General features: G+C 48.2%; 8 protein-coding genes across 8 annotated transcripts; 4 read left to right on the top strand and 4 right to left on the bottom strand.

Moving 5' to 3' along the window:
- Positions 1-491: 491 nt before the first annotated feature.
- Positions 492-2,210, top strand: BDV59DRAFT_206961 (general substrate transporter; the record flags this gene model as incomplete). The annotated part of the gene is made up of 5 exons (XM_073694899.1): positions 492-1,436; positions 1,493-1,566; positions 1,620-1,699; positions 1,744-1,790; positions 1,838-2,210. The coding sequence occupies 5 exons, from the start codon at positions 492-494 to the stop codon at positions 2,000-2,002; spliced, it is 1,311 nt and encodes a 436-aa protein (XP_073553443.1). The 3' UTR covers positions 2,003-2,210.
- Positions 2,211-2,431: 221 nt separating this feature from the next.
- BDV59DRAFT_167337 (cytidine deaminase family protein) lies at positions 2,432-3,375 on the top strand. The gene has a single exon (XM_073687885.1). The coding sequence runs from the start codon at positions 2,488-2,490 to the stop codon at positions 2,890-2,892; it is 405 nt and encodes a 134-aa protein (XP_073553442.1). The 5' UTR covers positions 2,432-2,487; the 3' UTR covers positions 2,893-3,375.
- A 1,059-nt stretch (positions 3,376-4,434) lies between these two features.
- On the bottom strand, positions 4,435-6,124 carry BDV59DRAFT_167334 (putative integral membrane protein (Pth11)). Its single transcript, XM_073687884.1, has 8 exons — positions 5,808-6,124; positions 5,688-5,755; positions 5,451-5,636; positions 5,324-5,387; positions 5,263-5,271; positions 5,133-5,215; positions 4,940-5,080; positions 4,435-4,879 (listed from the first exon to the last, which is right to left on the bottom strand). The coding sequence occupies exons 1-8, from the start codon at positions 6,019-6,021 to the stop codon at positions 4,466-4,468; spliced, it is 1,179 nt and encodes a 392-aa protein (XP_073553441.1). The 5' UTR covers positions 6,022-6,124; the 3' UTR covers positions 4,435-4,465.
- Positions 6,125-7,341: 1,217 nt separating this feature from the next.
- BDV59DRAFT_167331 (FAD-dependent oxidoreductase) lies at positions 7,342-9,431 on the bottom strand. Its single transcript, XM_073687883.1, has 2 exons — positions 8,996-9,431; positions 7,342-8,950 (listed from the first exon to the last, which is right to left on the bottom strand). Exons 1-2 carry the CDS (start codon positions 9,235-9,237, stop codon positions 7,516-7,518), a joined length of 1,677 nt encoding a protein of 558 aa, XP_073553440.1. The 5' UTR covers positions 9,238-9,431; the 3' UTR covers positions 7,342-7,515.
- A 657-nt stretch (positions 9,432-10,088) lies between these two features.
- On the bottom strand, positions 10,089-11,801 carry BDV59DRAFT_206955 (permease for cytosine/purines, uracil, thiamine, allantoin-domain-containing protein; the record flags this gene model as incomplete). The annotated part of the gene is made up of 5 exons (XM_073694898.1): positions 11,595-11,801; positions 11,385-11,543; positions 11,250-11,333; positions 10,466-11,125; positions 10,089-10,405 (listed from the first exon to the last, which is right to left on the bottom strand). The coding sequence occupies exons 1-5, from the start codon at positions 11,722-11,724 to the stop codon at positions 10,089-10,091; spliced, it is 1,350 nt and encodes a 449-aa protein (XP_073553439.1). The 5' UTR covers positions 11,725-11,801.
- A 321-nt stretch (positions 11,802-12,122) lies between these two features.
- BDV59DRAFT_167326 (uncharacterized protein) lies at positions 12,123-13,005 on the bottom strand. Its single transcript, XM_073687882.1, has 2 exons — positions 12,490-13,005; positions 12,123-12,379 (listed from the first exon to the last, which is right to left on the bottom strand). The coding sequence occupies exon 2, from the start codon at positions 12,338-12,340 to the stop codon at positions 12,128-12,130; it is 213 nt and encodes a 70-aa protein (XP_073553438.1). The 5' UTR covers positions 12,341-12,379; positions 12,490-13,005; the 3' UTR covers positions 12,123-12,127.
- BDV59DRAFT_190331 (uncharacterized protein) lies at positions 12,644-15,859 on the top strand (the record flags this gene model as incomplete). The annotated part of the gene is made up of 5 exons (XM_073691739.1): positions 12,644-13,025; positions 13,073-13,800; positions 13,855-14,917; positions 15,084-15,301; positions 15,350-15,859. 5 exons carry the CDS (start codon positions 12,644-12,646, stop codon positions 15,857-15,859), a joined length of 2,901 nt encoding a protein of 966 aa, XP_073553437.1.
- Positions 15,860-16,563: 704 nt separating this feature from the next.
- BDV59DRAFT_190330 (tyrosinase family protein) lies at positions 16,564-17,750 on the top strand (the record flags this gene model as incomplete). Its single annotated transcript, XM_073691738.1, has 3 exons — positions 16,564-16,658; positions 16,903-17,025; positions 17,078-17,750. 3 exons carry the CDS (start codon positions 16,564-16,566, stop codon positions 17,748-17,750), a joined length of 891 nt encoding a protein of 296 aa, XP_073553436.1.
- Between the last annotated feature and the right edge of the window lie 68 nt (positions 17,751-17,818).

The following is a 17,818-nucleotide window of genomic DNA, read 5'->3' as shown; positions in this document are numbered from 1 at the left end:
AAAGACGCTAGATGCCGTGACTTATCAGGATTGCTTCCGGACCGTGTTATCCGGAGACTATCAACAGCCAGTCAAGAACAGGTCTTCGTGAGGAGAATTCCAAGCACGGATACATTATATTGTCTGGAGGGGGTAGTTGTAGCGCCTTCGTAAGGTTTGGAATGGTCGCTCGTGATTGTGTAACACGAGAATACTTGAAGACTTGTCCAGCATCACAACAACCTCGTCGGATTTCCACCCTCCCATAATTATCATGTCTCTGTTAGGTATTAAGGAGCTACGAAAGCATCGTGGTGCCTTTATGGTATCCGCGGTGTCGAACTGTGCTTCCATGCTCTTCGGATTTGATACCGGTGTTGCTGGTGCTGTGGTTGCGCTTCGCAGGTGCGTCCCCTAGATCTGAAATGAAGCTCCACTGACCTGCCAGCTTTCAATCGGACTTCAATCTTGGAGGCCCGGGTACAGCCAGATATGCGGCTGCGTCCTCAAATATGGTTGCGCTTCTGAATGCCGGTTGCTTCTTCGGAGCGTTGGTGCCGGCCCTCTGTGGTCATCTAGTCGGCCGTCGACATCTTCTTAGCATCAGTGCCTGCTTTCTAGTTATCGGTGGCACTATACAGACAGCAGCCCAGCCTCCGAGTATGTCATGGATATACGGTGGACGAGTTATCGCGGGATTCGGGATCGGAATGGTGTCGACAATCGTGCCTAACTACGTTGCCGAGTGTTCCCCTAAACAATATCGCGGCCTGCTAATGGGTTTCTTTGAAATGTTCCTTGTAACTGGGGGTGTCCTCGCGTACTGGACAACATATGGAACATCCGAACATCTGTCAGAGACAAGCCGGCAATGGCGTATACCTCTATCCCTCCAGATCATTGTCTCGTTCTTGGTCTTCGTTGGGTCATTATTTATTGTTGAATCACCTCGTTGGCTGTCCAAAAAGGGCCGATGGGAACAGGCAGCGAGCTCATTATGTTACCTGCGTGGTGCCAACTCTCAGGACGAGGAAGTCGTCGCTGAGCTAGCTGACATCAAGGCGCAGCTCGTTCGCGAGCGCACTGCTACCGAGGGTCGTGAGATAACAGAATTACTGCAAAAGGGAAACCTATTCCGTCTCATTTGTGGAGTCGGTATTGCTCTTCTCAGTATCTGGACTGGCCACAATGGCATTCTGTATTACGGACCTACTGTGTTCCGGCAAATCGGGTATACCAGCCAGAACGCTGCATTGCTGGCATCCGGGGTATTCACGATCATCAAGTTTGTTTGCACGGTACTATTTCTAGTTGCTGGTGTTCAAGTCATGAAACGTACCCATTTATTGATCATCGGCGGTCTACTGATGGGCGTCCTGCTGTACGCCCTGGGTGCAATACTAAAATTACACCCTCCCGCTCCAGGAACGGCCGGAAGTGTCCCTGCTCAAGGAATGGTAAGAGATCAAATTATTCATCATTAAGTTGGGTAAACGAGATCTAATACCAGCAGATGGCATGCATCTACCTTTATGTCGCTGCATATAGCTTTTCCTGGGGACCCCTGAGTTGGATCTACATTGCTGAGTGTGTCTCATCTAATTCATGCCCTAGATTATACTCAAACTGAGCAACTATAGAATATTTCCCATCCGTATCCGCGATTATGGAATGGCGATCTCCGTCATGGTCATTTGGCTCATGAACTTTATCGTGTCGAGTATGTCCCTTCGACTTACTCATTACCTCCCACTAATGAGATAGAAATTACCCCTATCGCTGTTTTGAATATTGGATGGAGAACTTGGATGGTAAGTTTCTTGTGGTTCTACGGCACTTCCCTTTCTAATATGGACAGATGTTTGGCACGTTCAACGTTGCTGGGTGCCTTTTCGCACTCGTTATTCCTGAAACGAAAGGCGTCGCACTTGAGGACATGGATGTGCTGTTCGGTGTGGTCAATAGAACCGAAGGCGCCGAAGGCAAGGAGACCGACGAGGAGGCGCAAACAGGTAAGAAATAAACGTAATGGGCGGTGACCTATAGTGATGGATAAACTGGACCGGCCTTGGGCTTTATATAGCGAAGGCCCATATCAGGCAAGACTATAATTCCAACATCCTCTATCATAAGTCTTCCAGTAAATGCGCTACTATTCTATCTGTAGGGAATCATTAGCAACCAGGAGGTTCTAAATTTATAAGGCAACGCCTCCGACGCATGATTAAGAGACACAAGAACCTGCATTGGTTTGTTGATAGTCAACATTAAGAGGGCATAGGACTTTTCCCTTCACTGATGCTGTTCAAATTCTTCGGAGCCCCCAATTCGTGCTTATGTGAGAAAGGCCTCGATTTAGGGTTATTCCCGATTGGGTTGCCGGGGACGGCCCAATAGTATGATGGTGATCCCGTCGATTATTTTATCTCGGGCTTTTCCGCTGCACTTTCGAGTTCACTTTTCTTTTATCTCTACCATTCACGAAGTCTGATCAATCACATTATATAAATGCCCGTCACTCAAGAAGAGGCCAATCTCATCCAAGTGGCTACTACCACTATCAATGGTATCCCCGTTTCCGATGACTATAGCGTCGCCAGCGCCGCTCTCTCTAGTGATGGTCGCGTGTTTACTGGAGTTAATGTCTATCATTTTACTGGGGGACCATGCGCGGAACTTGTTGTGCTAGGTACAGCAGCAGCAGCAGCAGCGGGAAAGTTAACGCGCATTGTCGCTGTCGCAAATCAAAACCGTGGCATCTTGAGCCCATGTGGTCGGTGTCGACAGATTCTTTTCGATCTACAGCCAGAAATTAAGGTTATAATTAGTGGGAAAGATGGAGAGCCAAGGGTAGTAGGTATTTGGGACTTACTGCCTGCGGGTTATGTCTGGGATGCCGCTACAAGCACTTAAATATCCCCTTCAAGCAATTGTCCATCCTTGGAATATCTGCTTCTCCGATGCCTAGACAGTACGGAGATACATGTTATGCATAGGTGGCTATGTTGGGAAGCATAGCATGCACATAATGGTTTTGTTTATTCACGTTATGACAAAGGCATTTTATCTTCACTAGATTTGCTCTAGGGGATATTCCATAATATGCGTGAAAACCACAGCATGAATTCACTCATCTTGTGAAGGGAATTACCACCGTTGTCTATATAAGGCTTCCTGTTAATTTCCTTCTCTGCATTCTCTTCCCTCATCACGACCTCTCACACCAGTACCATTACATTCTTCCAATCAGATACAAACCCCAAACACTCAAAGATATCTAGACATCTACCAAACAACAAAAACACAAGATGCGCTTCTTCGCTATTGCAGTCATGCTTGCTGCAGTTGTTGTCTCCTGTGTTACTTCTGAGGAGGCTCACAATGCTGGAAACGCTGGTAAGGAATTTCATAGACATCGATATCATCGCCATAAACGTTTTGCATAACATGTTCAAAATTAGGCATTCCCCTTTCTCTTTGCAAGTCCAACGCAGACTGTTTCCCCACTGGATTTGACTGGTGCTACAAGGGCGCGTGCAGAAGCGGAAAGTGTGGCAAGAATCCTGACTGCCCTGCTCCCTTCAAGTGCTGGCGTGGCAACTGCGCTAAGCATCCCTTTTGAGATATCAACCGACTAAACTCGGCCAAATGTGCTATCTGGAACTACAGACATGCGGATTTTACCTTTGGAACACCTAATGAGCTCGTATCAGTGGACCGTGGATCGTGGACCAACTTGGATGGAGGAAAAGCTTGACTTGGAATTTGTACAGTATGGACTATGGACCTGGACCGCCACCAGCGAGTTTGTGATGTGGTCTTGATTTAGGCAGCCTGTTTATCAGGAGAAATTCAATACATTTCATTTTGAATCACCAAATCTAGTGAACGTACTCAACAACAACATGTTTCAAGGTAAATGCTAGTGTAGATGTGTTATTCTCAAGCAGTCGATACCTAATATGCATGGTTATATGTAAGACAAATGATTGCAGCTATGTGACACCAGACAACGTACCTGAGAATCAAAAGTAGAGCGTCTATCCAGCACCTGAAATTATACTCTCAATTTACCTTCTCTCACAGACTGAAGGTAGAAATATTCTACAATCGCCCCGATAATTTCTCACATCTCGAATCTAATCTGAGTTCATGCAGCCTCCTCTTAGGAGGCGGTGAATGACGCGTTCAAGTGCCATCCGAGGCTGCCCATAACAAACAGGAAGATGTGTCGGACATGCAGTGGATTACTGTACAAGTATGAGTCGTAGCCGCTATGCAATTAATAGGATGAACCTTGTCATGTCTCGGACGGATGAGTGTTCTATGCGGCTGCCGCGAGGCTTTTTCATTTCGACTATTGGAGAGGCCGCCCTCCAATTCTACAATGCCGGATAGTGGATACACACGGAAAAAGGAGAAACTGATAGGAAACAATTCGGCCAAACTAGCGTTGTCCATAGCAGCTATAAATTAAATATGTGATTTACATATCGTGTCTTTCCACTTTAACCTCCATGACTTTTTGGATATGAAATCCCCGCTCATTGCTCCCTAGGCTAAGGCCGCTCCCCTGTTCTAGGATATGCTCCTCAGATGAGTTATCCCCTAATGCTTTCTGGGTCGACATAACCGTCGTAGTATGCGGCGTGGCGTTGTCGAAGGGTCGCGCAGCAGCGGCACTCCCGTCGGGCCCCTCATCAAAAACATATCTGTCCATATCGTCATACGAAGCATGGCTCCCCAATTTTCGACGGTTACTTGACGCCTGTGTGCGCGAGTGTTGCCTCCCAGATGCAAGGGGGTATGATAGGTATGCTTGGCGGTTGCGATAGGAGCTGATATTCGATGCAAAGGATTTAAATAGCGGGCCGTAGGTCGGGATACAAGCGATTATTACCTGGCGTGAGAAATCTCGTCAGTCAGTTCTTATCCATTGTAGAGCTCCTCGGGTACGAACACCTAAGCTGATCTCAATGTCGGACCAGATGACGATAGGCTGGCTATCGGTGTAGGTTTTCAGGTTTTTTATGGTGAAGATGCGGATAATTTGAATGATCGTCACAAAGAAGCCAAGGGCAAAGACGCCGATAAGGGCAACCTGTCTAGGGATTAACGAAACCCTGTATACGGCACGAGGATCGCATACGCACCTTTTGTCGCAATCGAAGTTGAAGCTTTAATAGCACAGGAAGAGGTAAACCAATTATAATCACATCAAAACCAAGACTGGTACCTGCTTCTATTAGACCATGCGAACTCCGTAAGGATCTGACGGCGAACCTGCGAGGGCTAAAGAAGGTCAGTATTATTTTGGTCCATGATCGGGCATCGTTCGAAATACCATAGTATGAAGCGACGGTATCAATGCAAGTGCCGGAGATAGATGTATCCCACTGCTTAGCAATCTAGAGTTCTGTTAGCCAAACATTGAATTCAGCTGGAAGTGTTGTATATAGAGATAGGCATACTGGACGACAGGCAAATAAAAGTAATAGAGTAAAGACTAATTGATTGCAGGCACAGGCGACGATGACGATAATGCCAGTGACTCGATAGACTTTCACGAATCCTCCAACACGTAGATATGATGAAAGTAACGAAACCTTGAATCCGAGTAAGGCCAGGGTATACACAGGCCCGCCAGCATATTGTATCTAAGCCAGGACATTAACAGTGGTGAAACGAATATAAATCAGATTACCCACCTTGCTATAAGGCACAACATTTTGATCAGGAAAGTAGCTTGAGTCAAGCCCAAGCCCCCATCGCGTTTCTTGAAAATCTTTAGCTATTACCCCAATGCTCATTACGTTGGAAGAACTCACGAGCCACAGCGATGCACGCATACGCCATGCTCAGGACGGCGCTGAACAAACAAGCATAATCATCCACCCATACAGATCGTTTCACATATATCCGGATATAAAGCCGAAGCACGACGGCAAGCAAAGCAATAATGGAAAAAGTAAGGCAGATGGCAATAACACGGGCAACATGGCTGTTAGGATCGGGCGTTGCGAGATTGTACACCCAGGCCATGATGTTGCAGATGTCATCGTTTGAAGCACAACAGAACACCACCTGTCGGTCGCCCTATGGAAATAGCGATAACTAATAGTTGAAAAATAGGCACGACCGACTGGCTGGTTCTCTTTTTTCTAATTTGTCAGGTAAAGATGCGAATAGACTTTGCGTCTTGGATAGAACGTGCGGCGTATGCTCGATAGCAGACTGGTCCCCACTGCATCCTTGCACCTGTTTCCAACTAGCAGGGAATTACGTTGATAGGGTTCGATAATAGACCAGAGATCCTTGGTGTGCTCGGACTTTAGCCTTTGATGAAATGGGTCTCGTATAGGCCGGATCCACCCTATGTGTCGAGGGTCATAGTCGGTCGTCTGCTTCTGTTAAATTGGGAGTTCAATCAGGACGGAATAATGAGTAAACACATAGCCACTATTAGCCGAGCATACGGGCCGAACTTCATATATACATCGAATAAAAATTTAACCCTGTTAACAAGTAGGAAGTAGTTGTCATCGAGTGTAGAAGGTTTCACAAAACCATGGGCCTCGGCGGAAACGTATTACAGAACCTAATAGAACTCAATATTCCAGAAAGGCCCATTCACTAGGCCCAGAAGAACTTTATTGAGGAGCAATAGCCCAGCTGAGTTCGTTCAGCCACCAAGTGTGCTGCGAACAGTCGTACAAGGGATGCTAAGAACATATCCAACTGCAATGGCTGTTGCTTGTCTTTGAGGGATTCTCTGTATGGAATGATTTGCCATAATCGAATTGGGCTGAGACTATTCCATGGCTATGAATAACTCTGTACGCACTAACCAGGAAGTACACTCTTCTAACCTTGATTTGGATATCCTCTCCGATATCCGGCTATTCAGATTAGAGGACTGGGAATGAGATTAACGGAACCATGGTAAGCCGTATGTACCCAAATCGCCAGGAAAAGTTAAAGACATCAGGGACAACACGCCAGCCTACGTACGGGGAAAATATTAATCAAACATGGTGGACGAGCTCAATTTATGCTGATCGCCATTTTTCGGGCGAAGATTGTTCCAGGGCCCATCGTATTTCAAGGACGTGCTGGTGCTGGGGTGGTTACTCAGCTTCTCCCACCGGGCGGAATACAGGTACTTATCCAGCTGACTTCTAGCTAAGTGTTGCCGGAGGATCCTGATATTGAAATATATATTAACGAAGGAGTAATCATAACATAACGGGAATTGATCTGCTTCGACTCCCCACATGGTCGATTATTAGCGCTGGGGGCTGAAGTTTATATCAGAACGGAACGATGCATTGATGTGTCAGACAAATTCCGGAATGTTTTATTAGCGAATCTGTCTTACTACCGCAGGCGGATGAGACACGGAATATGCCCCGTATTCCATAGTTCGAAGGAAATATCCTGTCTATGAGGAGGTACTTACTCCAATTGATACTATCTATTTGTTTATTTATTTCTTAAAGCAGGAAGTAGAGAAGACCCTTTACCACAGCAAATTAATTACGCCTTGCACAGACGGCCGTCTGCTTGAACGCTCCACTCCTCAGACCCCACCGCTGTGGTGCCATAGAACAGATCGTTTGGATCGTACTTGGCCTTGACCCGGCGAAGGCGATTGTAGTTGTCGCCGTAAAACACCTTCTGGAAGTTAGGCTGGCGGAAATCACCCTCGTTCATGTACGCTCCGGAGTCAGGAGACAATTTTGACAAAGCCGGAATGTACTTGTCCGTCATCTTTCTCTGCATCGCCAGCATTCTTGCTGGCTGATTCCACTCCCACACTGTGGTGATGGTCGTGTCAATCAAGGCATCCCGCCATGCGGGCAAAACCGCGTTGTCAACATCCCCCACCAGCGCCCTGGATACGTTCAGACCCACACCAATAAAAGTGGCACCGTCCTCGGTGATGCTTCGGTAAGCCTCTGTGAGAGCTTCGTTGTTGTCTTGCACCACTGAGCGCGGTACTAGCCATCCCCCATATTGTGCAATGCCCACTTCAATCTCCGACTGCATACTGCTGAACTCAGATAGGTAGCTGGAGAACTGTTCCGCGTACATTATGTACTTGATTCCCAACTTCGTTAGTCCGTCTGTGAACGGCTTCACTAGTTCTTTAAGCTTGGAAACGGGAATATTCGGTCCTGTGAGTGGAGAGATGCTGAAGCTCGTGTTGGTGAAGTACCACACACTCATGGCACCAGCATCCACGATCGTTGGTAATGTCGAGTGGTACAAGGCGACAGCCTTATAGAACGTGTCTTGGGTGATGTTGGCATTCGTAAACGTCAAATTCAGGCCTGACACAGGCGTGCCGACGTGTGCCTTGGACGTCATCGACCAGACCACGCCGTATGTACCGCCGCCGCCACCGCTGAGTGCCCAGTAGAGGTCCGAGTACTCGTTATCCCGGGTGGCGGTGATAAAGTTTCCTGCGCCATCAATCACTTCCCATTGGAGGACCTGATCAGCCGCCAGGCCATAACGTGATGCCAGCGCCGAGTGACCACCTCCCTGACTGTATCCACCTGCAATCCCTACGGTGGGACACTCACCACCAACAACTTCCAGACCTTCCTCATCTGCCGCTTCGTATGCTTCAATGCCTTGCACACCGGCAGCCATCTTAATGGCCTTGCCTTGATAGTATTGATCTCGGTAGTCGTTGATTTCGATGTCTTTTAAATGATGCGTCCAGATGCCGAGCGCGCCGGCACCAGTCGACTTTCCATTATAGTCATGGCCCGTATTCCGAACCACAATACGGATATTGTGTTTAGTCGCAAAATGTAGGGCCTTTGAAATGTGCTGAGGCTCACTGACATTGACTGCGTAGCGAATATAGTTACCAAGAGTGCAAGGTTTGGACACGGGGTGGAAGGGATCGCAGGAAGCATTGGTGAAGAACGGTGCCATAATTGATGAGGAGGATTCGTAACTGCATCGCGTTAGCTAAAGCCTCATGTGGTGAAATAGCCCTTACTGTTCCTGCGGCAGCGTCCAGCCTTCTCGCAGCGTTTCGCACACGGAGGCATCATAGTTTGGAGTATGGCAGGGGGTCCCCAGAGGTACTGTGGCAATAAGACGGCCATCTAACGTCTCATTGAACCTAGACCAGACCTCGCTCGACGGCCAACATACATCGCCAGGGAAGCACCGACAGTCACTGGATGCCCCGATAGCGGACAGAGCCAGTAGGCCCGTCGTCAACGTGGAAAAACGCATTAGAGGGACTTGTTCGAAAAATATCGCGAGCGAACAGGGGCAAGGGATAAATGGCAATGCCAGTCGGGACTGCTGCCATGTATTATATGAGGATAACTTAAATTGACGGTGTTTGGTACCGTTGAGCGCTAGCTACAAACTACAAGGATTGAATAATGAAGCTCCACTGAATACCACTCAATGGCAGTGGGACTTTCTGGCACTGGGGGCACGGGTGGTGTTCCAATTAGTCCCTTGTTCTAGAGCTTACGCCGTGCGGTTTGTTTTCCGCCTAAGCCAAATCAATGGTATGAGGGACTGGGGACTGATTGGCAAATCAAATCAACGATAGGAGTTTAGTCCTGCCATTTCCGCTCTGTCTCTGAATTGCGCATTTTGGCTGCATTGCGCCTGATTGGTGAGAGATTATCCGGCATGACTCTGCTGGGTGTAGCATAATATTCCATGCGATGAAGTATAATCATGTTCAATTAATCATGTGATAATACCCTTATAAATATATTTCCTATGGTTTCGGGTGTTCCTCGATTTGCTCCACTGTTGTCGCGCTGTCCCAACGGTCCCGATACTCCTTCATCAACACAGCCGGAGGAGGGGCAGTTTGCACAAACTGGCGCACTATATCCGATGGGAAGAAGTAATGCAGTGCAGCAAAAACTGTCCCACTAATTACGGTTCCCGACAAGAAGCAAATATTGAACAGATGGGTCAATCCGATAGGCACTTTAATGCTTGGGTTCACGTGGGCTACAAACCCTGGTAGGGATGGGACAGTACCACAAAGCCACTGGCAGATCAGTTAGTTGGTGTTCTCACATATAAAAATTCCCATCAATAACATGTTGTGGCCTTCAATAACGGAAAGGTTGCCTTACTGCGACAGGCGCACGCCAGTTAATCCCAAAGGTGTACCAATAGATGCCATCGGAACCATGCTCAGGAAACAAATCTTCTACTTTAATTTTCCGTCGCATGACAGCGAGATAGGAAACAATCATGCAGCCGACCATGGGGCCCAAGAAAACGGAGTAACTGCTGAGAACCGAAAGAAACGTCGTGGCAGTGTTTGCTAGCTTCCAGGGATTGCAAACCATCGAGATCAGGGCGGTAAGGTAAGCACCCCTGCGTACATTGATAAACTCAGGAAATAAAGCGGCCGTATCAAATCCTAGAGATGAGTCATCAGTTACATGCTGTCAAATGATAACGCTTGCAATGCTGGAACAACCTCCGGAAAGGGCATTCCCGGGGATATTCACGCCCAACTGCGATATACACACAGCAGCGCCCCCGAAGAATGCCGCGGCGCGAGAGCGTGACCCTCCATGATCTATTATCGCTTCCAAGAGAGTGGGCAAGCTCCATAGGGCCTCCCCATATCGATTCTGCGTGGCGGCGGTGACGATAATACCAATAACAGCGCATGCAATGGCGTATATCGGAAATCCTACCACCTGGCCGAGAATCGCATCTCGAGGGCGACGAGAAAATCTGGAATAATCATTCTGATTGAGGATTCCAGCCGCAATGCCCCCCATAGTACTGACAATTCCGAATGCCACATCCCATCCGGAACCACTCGTACCAGGGCTGGATATGGTTTTTCCAAATCCACTGTCGCCCATCGTGGCGAGTGACCAGATCAACATGACCAACAAGAATACTATCACAACCATTGAGGCAACGTTGAAAAACGGCTTGAGCTTATGCGGGCGGATATAAATGATTGGAAGCGACAGGACCATGAAAATAATGTATGCGACGAATTGCGCTGTGGTCATACCGGTCGACTCCGACATGTGGTTGGGAATCCGGTTCTCCAGCGAAGGCCAGATGGCTCGAAGACACACATAAACACATTCACCACCGATCCATGACTGAACACCAACTATCAAATTTAGACATTAGTCCTCGCGGAATGCTAAGCTGGAATAGGGACGGGAATTACACCACACTGGTCCCAGTCGTTAGCTCGACGCACTCTTCAGAGAAAGGTCGTCGAAACTGCTCACCGAGAGATAGGAGAATGCGATTCATAATCACGAAATAACTTCCCCAAAGACCCCATACATATCGATTAACCAATGGAAATCCGACTGCTCAAATTTAGTATTCGTCGCTCAATGGAAAGGCCATGCGCAAAATACTATGATAATATGCCCCAGGCAGCGAGTTCAAGATAACAAGCCCTGTGGATAATGCATTTCCTGCAATAATCGCGGCTAATGCCTGCCGCCACGTCAAGCCTAGAGCGATTAAAGAGCTTCCGCTCATATAGTTGGAAATGTTCGCGTTGACAAGAACCCCTAGTTTGTCAGTTATAGCATCGCTCGCTCATACCACGAAGCCACGCGTACATAGGTTATGATAAGTCCAGAAAGTCCAAGTCCGGCGAGCCCACTCAACTGGCTGGATATCATAGTTAACCCAGCGATTAGGGGTTTGGCCATATTCACTGGAAACGCGCAAGCGGTCAATAAGGGCCATGGTTCTGTTGTCGGACTATTTCGAGGAGACAATCTTAGTGGTGAGCTCCTGAAGCTATTTCGGATCATATAAGGTGGATATATAAGCTAAGAAATGATCAAAATGTGGGTTTGGCCATCAAAATAAACAAAACCGAACTCTTATCCCTTGCAATATGTAGGGAGATGGAGGGTGACTGACTACGGCGACTGGTCCTTGTGCCGGTTATCAATCTCCATACCAAGACAACACTCCAATGACAAGGAGGCGCTTCCACTAGACGCATTAGAATTGCCGATGCTGCTTACACACTTGTCCTAGGGATCTATGGCGGAAGGTATTTGGGATAGTGGCCGAACTTTCCCACGGGTAGATCGACTAATCCCTCTGTTATCCCTTGTAGTGGTAAGTGGAAATACCACGGTCATTCGCTTGTGCAACAGACACCCTCTCCGTCGGATAGACCACTCTTCCTTGTCCTTGTTATCTCATCAATTATCAGTCGGCTAGCAGTCGCTCCCTCGAAAAAAATACCGGAAATGGCAAATAACAGGAGCAGCCGTCGCGAGACGAGCGGGCTGCAGTCCGTTAATGTAACAACTTCGCAACAATTGGCCACACTACTGTTTCTCCTCATCTTAGCCCTTCTTAAACAGATGCTAGGGGCCTAGTCTAGGTTTGTTATCAAGCTCAACTTCAATGATAAACCATACCCCGCACGATAACGCTTCCGACGTATATGTACTCAGTGATTGATTCTACTACGTAACTAACTTGTTCGGACAGCTACTCCGTCACTGACTCGGCCAACTATGGAGATCCCGGAGCCCCTCACGGGGAGTTCCGATTAAAACCTGGCGACCGCAGCGATGCTTATAATAAATTCACAAGTGCCGGAGCAGGGACTCCCTCCTGTAGAGATACTCCACAAGGTTACGCAATGGACGCTTATCGTATAGGTATCGACGTAGGTGGCACCAACACTGATGCTGCCATCATCAACATCGCTGCGACGGATTCGCCCTCTCGAGGTGTGTGTGCTTGCGCAAAAACTCCAACTACACCTGATGTGACTACTGGGATCTATACCGCCATCGAAGATGCGTTGAGCAAGTCAGGTATTTCTCGTGAAAATGTCGTTAGCGTTGCTGTCGGCACAACACATTTCGTGAATGCCGTTGTGCAGGCGGATACCAGACGGTTGAGCAAAGTGGCCGTGGTCCGACTTTGTGGTCCGTTTACCAAGCAAGTTCCACCATTTGCTGAGTTTCCTTCGGATTTGAGAGAGATCATGGGTGGGCCGACATTCTATCTCGATGGTGGTATGTCATTCAAGGATATGAAGGAGTCTCGATACTGAAATTGGTAGGCCTCGAGATTGATGGACGCGAAATCGCAACACTCAACAACGATCAAATAAAGGAGACAGTGAGAAGCATACGAAATGCTGGAGTGAAGATGGTCGCGCTTGTTGGCGTGTTCTCTCCACTAGACCACAACGGCATCCACGAAGAGACATGCAAAAAGCTGATGTTGGAGCTTGACCCTTCCCTATCAATCGTCTGCTCGCATTCCATCGGCGGCGTTGGCCTACTCGAACGAGAAAATGCGACTATTTTGAATGCATCTATTCTTACACTTGCCCGGAAGACTGTCGGCGCGTTCTGCCGGGCCATGGCGGAACTTCAGTTGGACTGCCCATTGTATCTGACTCAGAACGATGGTACCTTAACTAACGCTGCAACAGCAGCGGAGCTTCCCATCAAGACGTTTGCTAGTGGCCCAACAAACAGTATGACGGGTGCTGCTTTTCTTGCATCCCTTGATAAGGGCTGCGACCCTGCTCGTTGTGACACGCAGGTGCTTGTTGTGGATGTAGGTGGGACGACAAGTGATGTCTGCGCACTTCTACCTTCCGGGTTTCCTCGTCAGGCGCCGAATTTTGTGGAAGTGGGCGGTGTCAGGACTGCCTTCTCTATGCCTGAAGTCCTTTCCATCGGGCTCGGGGGTGGTAGCAGGGTCCAAGTTGATAGCCAAACGGGAGAGGTCATTGTCGGGCCCGAATCTGTCGGACATCACCTTACTACTCAGGCGAAGGTGTTTGGAGGTAACGTGATGACCGCTACGGACATTGTCGTGGCTGCCGGCAAGGGAGATATTGGAGATAAAGCCAAAGTGCAAGACGTCTCCCCCGAAATTATTGGGAAGGCCCGTGCACAGATCAAGAAGCTATTAGAGAGAGCTGTGGATGGCATGAAAATCTCTGATCAACCAGTTACCCTTCTTCTCGTTGGTGGTGGATCTGTTGTTCACATGGACTCTCTTCGTGGCGTTGCAGAATGCATCATCCCACCGCATCACGATTCCGCGAACGCTGTCGGGGCTGCGATCGCGAAGGTCGCAGGGGAGGTCGACATGATTGAACTCCTCGCCGAGAAAAACGAGGGTGATGTCTTAAAGGCTGCGAAAGCGAAGGCGGTAGAGGCTGCTGTTTCACGTGGTGCAGATCGAGACGATGTCAAAATCGTCGAGATCGATAAGATCCCACTCGCATACGCAACAAACAAGGCTACAAGACTAATTATCAAAGCAGTTGGGCGGCTCGCTCCACCGAATCCTCGGGAACCTAATCTTCGTCGTAATATGGCTGACGCTACGAGACAAGATATGCTTCGCGACGACGAGGAGGAGCCATTCCGCGTATCGCAACAGCGTGAAAAGTCCCATTCCTCAGTGAAATATGCTATTAACGTTGACTTCGATACATATAAGCCCGATGTTCGCAACAATACGTGGTATCTTTCCCCGGTGGATCTTGAGTTCATCGCTGCAGGAACTGGCGTCTTGGGCACCGGGGGTGGTGGGCCCTCACGTCTCCAATACCTCGCGTCTTTACAACTTGTTCTAGACCCCAGTAATGCAGGTAAAATGCGCGTGGTCGCCGCGAAGAGTCTCAGTGATACGGATATCTGCGCCTCCGGTTCCTGGTTTGGCGCACCCAGCGTGTCCGGGGAGCGTATTCCTGCTGGGACTGAGTTATCAAAGGCTATCGATAATTGCATCCGTATTGCCGGTCTGAAGAGCTTTCATGCCATGATAGTCGATGAGATTGGCGGAGGCAATGGCATGTCTGCATTCCCATCTGGTGTAGCCTACGATGTCCCAGTGATTGACGGGGATCTGATGGGCCGTGCCTACCCTACAATGGAACATTGTGAGTCTATGAAAATGTCGTCTTGGGAACCAACTAATCTTTATAGGTACTCCTTTTGTATATGGCCATTCTCTTTGTCCATGTGTTGGTGCAGATGGGAAGGGTAATGTCTCGGTTATTTTGGTATGCCGCCTTGGAAAATAATAATAAATAAATACAACACGAGCTAATGGCTTCAAGGAGGCGGAAAGCAATCGCCGAGTGGAAACAATGTTACGCACTCAATGCGTCGACCTCGGTCTCAAGATTGGCGTTTCATCCGCGCCTTTAACTGGCAAGACGGTGAAGAAATATGTTGTTCCGAACACTATCTCTCAGTCATGGTATATCGGTCGCGCTGTGCATCATGCCCGTCGGTCTAAAATCAATATGATCAAAGCTATTGTAGGTCTTTTTGTCTCCTTCTCGTGGCCGGCATACTGACATATCAAGTTCGATACTTCGCCGGGCAAGCTCCTTTACACCGGGAAGATAATCGATGTTAAGCGTGATGTCAGTCGAGGCTATACGATGGGTTACTGCCTGCTTGCACCCCTAAGCCCTGATGAAATTGAAACTGGATTTTCGGACGTCGCAAATGAAACCCGGCCGTTAATAATCCCGTTCCAGAATGAATTCCTCTACGCCGCATATACAGACCTCAGCGCCCCTGATGATATGTCAAAGCAGCAAGTCGTCTGCACGGTTCCTGATCTGATCTCTATCCTAGGACAAGATGGTGAGGCCATTGGATCACAGGAATTAAGGTATGGACTGAAGGTGGACGTCATTGCAATGGCAGCGCATCCTCTTTGGACAACGGAAGCCGGGCTGAAGGTTGGCGGCCCTAGGGGATTCGGGCTAAATATGGAATGGACCAAGCTGGGAGAATACTGGGAGCCAAGAAGTGTTATCGAAGAGTTCAATCAACCTGATTCAGGTATGGGTTGTCAAATAGCTTAGAGAACATACTCATGCGGCAGCATGTATACTATAGACTCTTCGCAGGTACAGCCTAGCCCTCAAAGATACTTGGCATTGACAACGTCCAATTAGCAAATTTCCTCATTTGCAATCTTCCTGAAAGGACTTAAAATTTCCTGGGTCTCGTTCATTTTGTGCATATATAAATGCGTTCTCATCTGAAAACCCAAGCCCTGGGGCAAGATCCTTGCTGGACATGCAATATCGATATGGAGCACTTCTTATCCGTAACTACGTGACTCGTAAAGTTATAGAGGCATTCGTACCATAGTACAAGAACCAGCAGACCATTTTTCAACTCCGCACAGCTCTATATTTTATGTTTACATTTGTCCGTTGATTGTTAGTCCATGGTGGTCAATGCTCCTTTTCTCCTCGTGCTCCCCCTGGGTGATCGTCATATAAACCCCCTGACGATCCTACCCCTAAGACGAACAAGCACGAGGCAAACCCGGAAAAGGGTCTATTAGTACACGACCTAGAGAAAAACTTCATGAGGGGTTTGGCTTGATTAGCATCTTCAGGGATTTGACTATTATCTGGCGCGGGAGAGCCCTTGGGTCACAGACCCTTGCCGAGAGACATTAAAATGATACCCCATTGCCCCAAGATTATCGGGGAAATAAAGTAAGCTATGTGACGGCTTGTTCTCGCAGTAAAATATATTTGCCCACTCATTGCTTATGGAGCAAGTTTCGATATTTCTGCTTCTGTTAGCTGTCTTCGGTGTGGCCGGAAAGCATTGTACGCCCGAGACAGCTACGACGCGGCAAGAATGGTACGTCAAATTCTTTAAAAGTCCTATATCAACCAATTTTAATCAAAAGAATGCTTTTAAAGGGGTTCCTTGAACGCAACACAGCGGTCTGAATATATCGACGCGGTCCTATGTCTTCGACATAAACCCTCAATCATTCCTTCTTCACAATACCCAGGCGTGAGAGATCGGTTGGATGACTTCGTTGCGTGAGTCTTTAATGTCATATCGAGCGGTTTCCATCGGCGGAGCTTACGCATCCAAGGACACATATAAATTACACGACCCGCGTCCACGCTGATGCACTACTACTCCCGTGGCACCGACATCTTCTTTTTCTGTGGGAGCAGACCCTCCAACAGGAGTGTGGATACACTGGCAATGTCCCGTAAGTCGAGCTTGGTGTATCCACTGATTCTGTTGCTGATGCGATTTTCAAGCTACTGGGATTGGACAGTGTCCGTCTCCAACATCTCCGATAGCCCCGTATTCGACGGTAGTGCAACCTCGCTGTCTGGGAATGGTGCAGATGAACCCAGTACGGAGCGAGGAAGTGGTGGTGGATGCGTAGTATCAGGCCCATTCAAAGACTATCAGGTTCACCTCGGCCCTTTCAACCATTCCAACGCCCAGCCTCATAAGCCGCCACCGCTCCACGCATTTGATTACAATCCGCGCTGTCTTCAACGAAACTTCAACCACGCTATGTTAGAGGAGTATAACAATCGCACAGTACTGGATGGTATGTTACAAGCGACGACGATAGTGGAATTCCTCTCGTATATGGACCCTGGCCATGAGGACGTTATTGGAGCGCATGGCAGCGGCCATCGTGCTGTGGGAGGTGCTATGTCTGACGTATATTCATCACCGCAAGACCCGAGCTTCATGTTGCATCATGCTATGATTGATCGCATGTGGACTCTGTGGCAGCTTCAGGACATGGGTCACCGACGCAATGCGTTGAATGGCACTAGTGTGATGTATAATCCGCCGGATGCACCGCTTGTGAACCCTGACTCCATGATCGAGTTCGGTGTTCTAGATCGACCTCGCCGCGTCAAGGAATTGATGGACCCGATGGAATATGACTATTGTTATAAATACCATTGACTGCGTCTGTTGTTGGGGTGGGTCGGTTCGGTTTTGGCTTTATATCAATAACTTACACCTGATATAAA

The sequence above is a fragment of the Aspergillus ambiguus genome (genome assembly GCF_047715705.1).
Source record: "Aspergillus ambiguus strain CBS 117.58 unplaced genomic scaffold BDV59scaffold_1, whole genome shotgun sequence".
NCBI lineage: Eukaryota > Fungi > Ascomycota > Eurotiomycetes > Eurotiales > Aspergillaceae > Aspergillus > Aspergillus ambiguus.
This window is presented reverse-complemented; position numbering and strand designations above follow the sequence as displayed.

Coding starts and splice junctions, on each gene's coding strand:
- BDV59DRAFT_167326 (XM_073687882.1), bottom strand. CDS start 12,340: ATGAGGAGAAACAGTAGTGTGGCCAATTGTTGCGAAGTTGTTACATTA.
- BDV59DRAFT_167337 (XM_073687885.1), top strand. CDS start 2,488: ATGCCCGTCACTCAAGAAGAGGCCAATCTCATCCAAGTGGCTACTACC.
- BDV59DRAFT_167334 (XM_073687884.1), bottom strand. CDS start 6,021: ATGGCCTGGGTGTACAATCTCGCAACGCCCGATCCTAACAGCCATGTT. Junction 5,388..5,450: donor TTTTATTTGCCTGTCGTCCA/GTATGCCTATCT, acceptor ACAGAACTCTAG/ATTGCTAAGCAGTGGGATAC. Junction 5,081..5,132: donor AACTTCGATTGCGACAAAAG/GTGCGTATGCGA, acceptor ATCCCTAGACAG/GTTGCCCTTATCGGCGTCTT.
- BDV59DRAFT_167331 (XM_073687883.1), bottom strand. CDS start 9,237: ATGCGTTTTTCCACGTTGACGACGGGCCTACTGGCTCTGTCCGCTATC. Junction 8,951..8,995: donor TGGACGCTGCCGCAGGAACA/GTAAGGGCTATT, acceptor AACGCGATGCAG/TTACGAATCCTCCTCATCAA.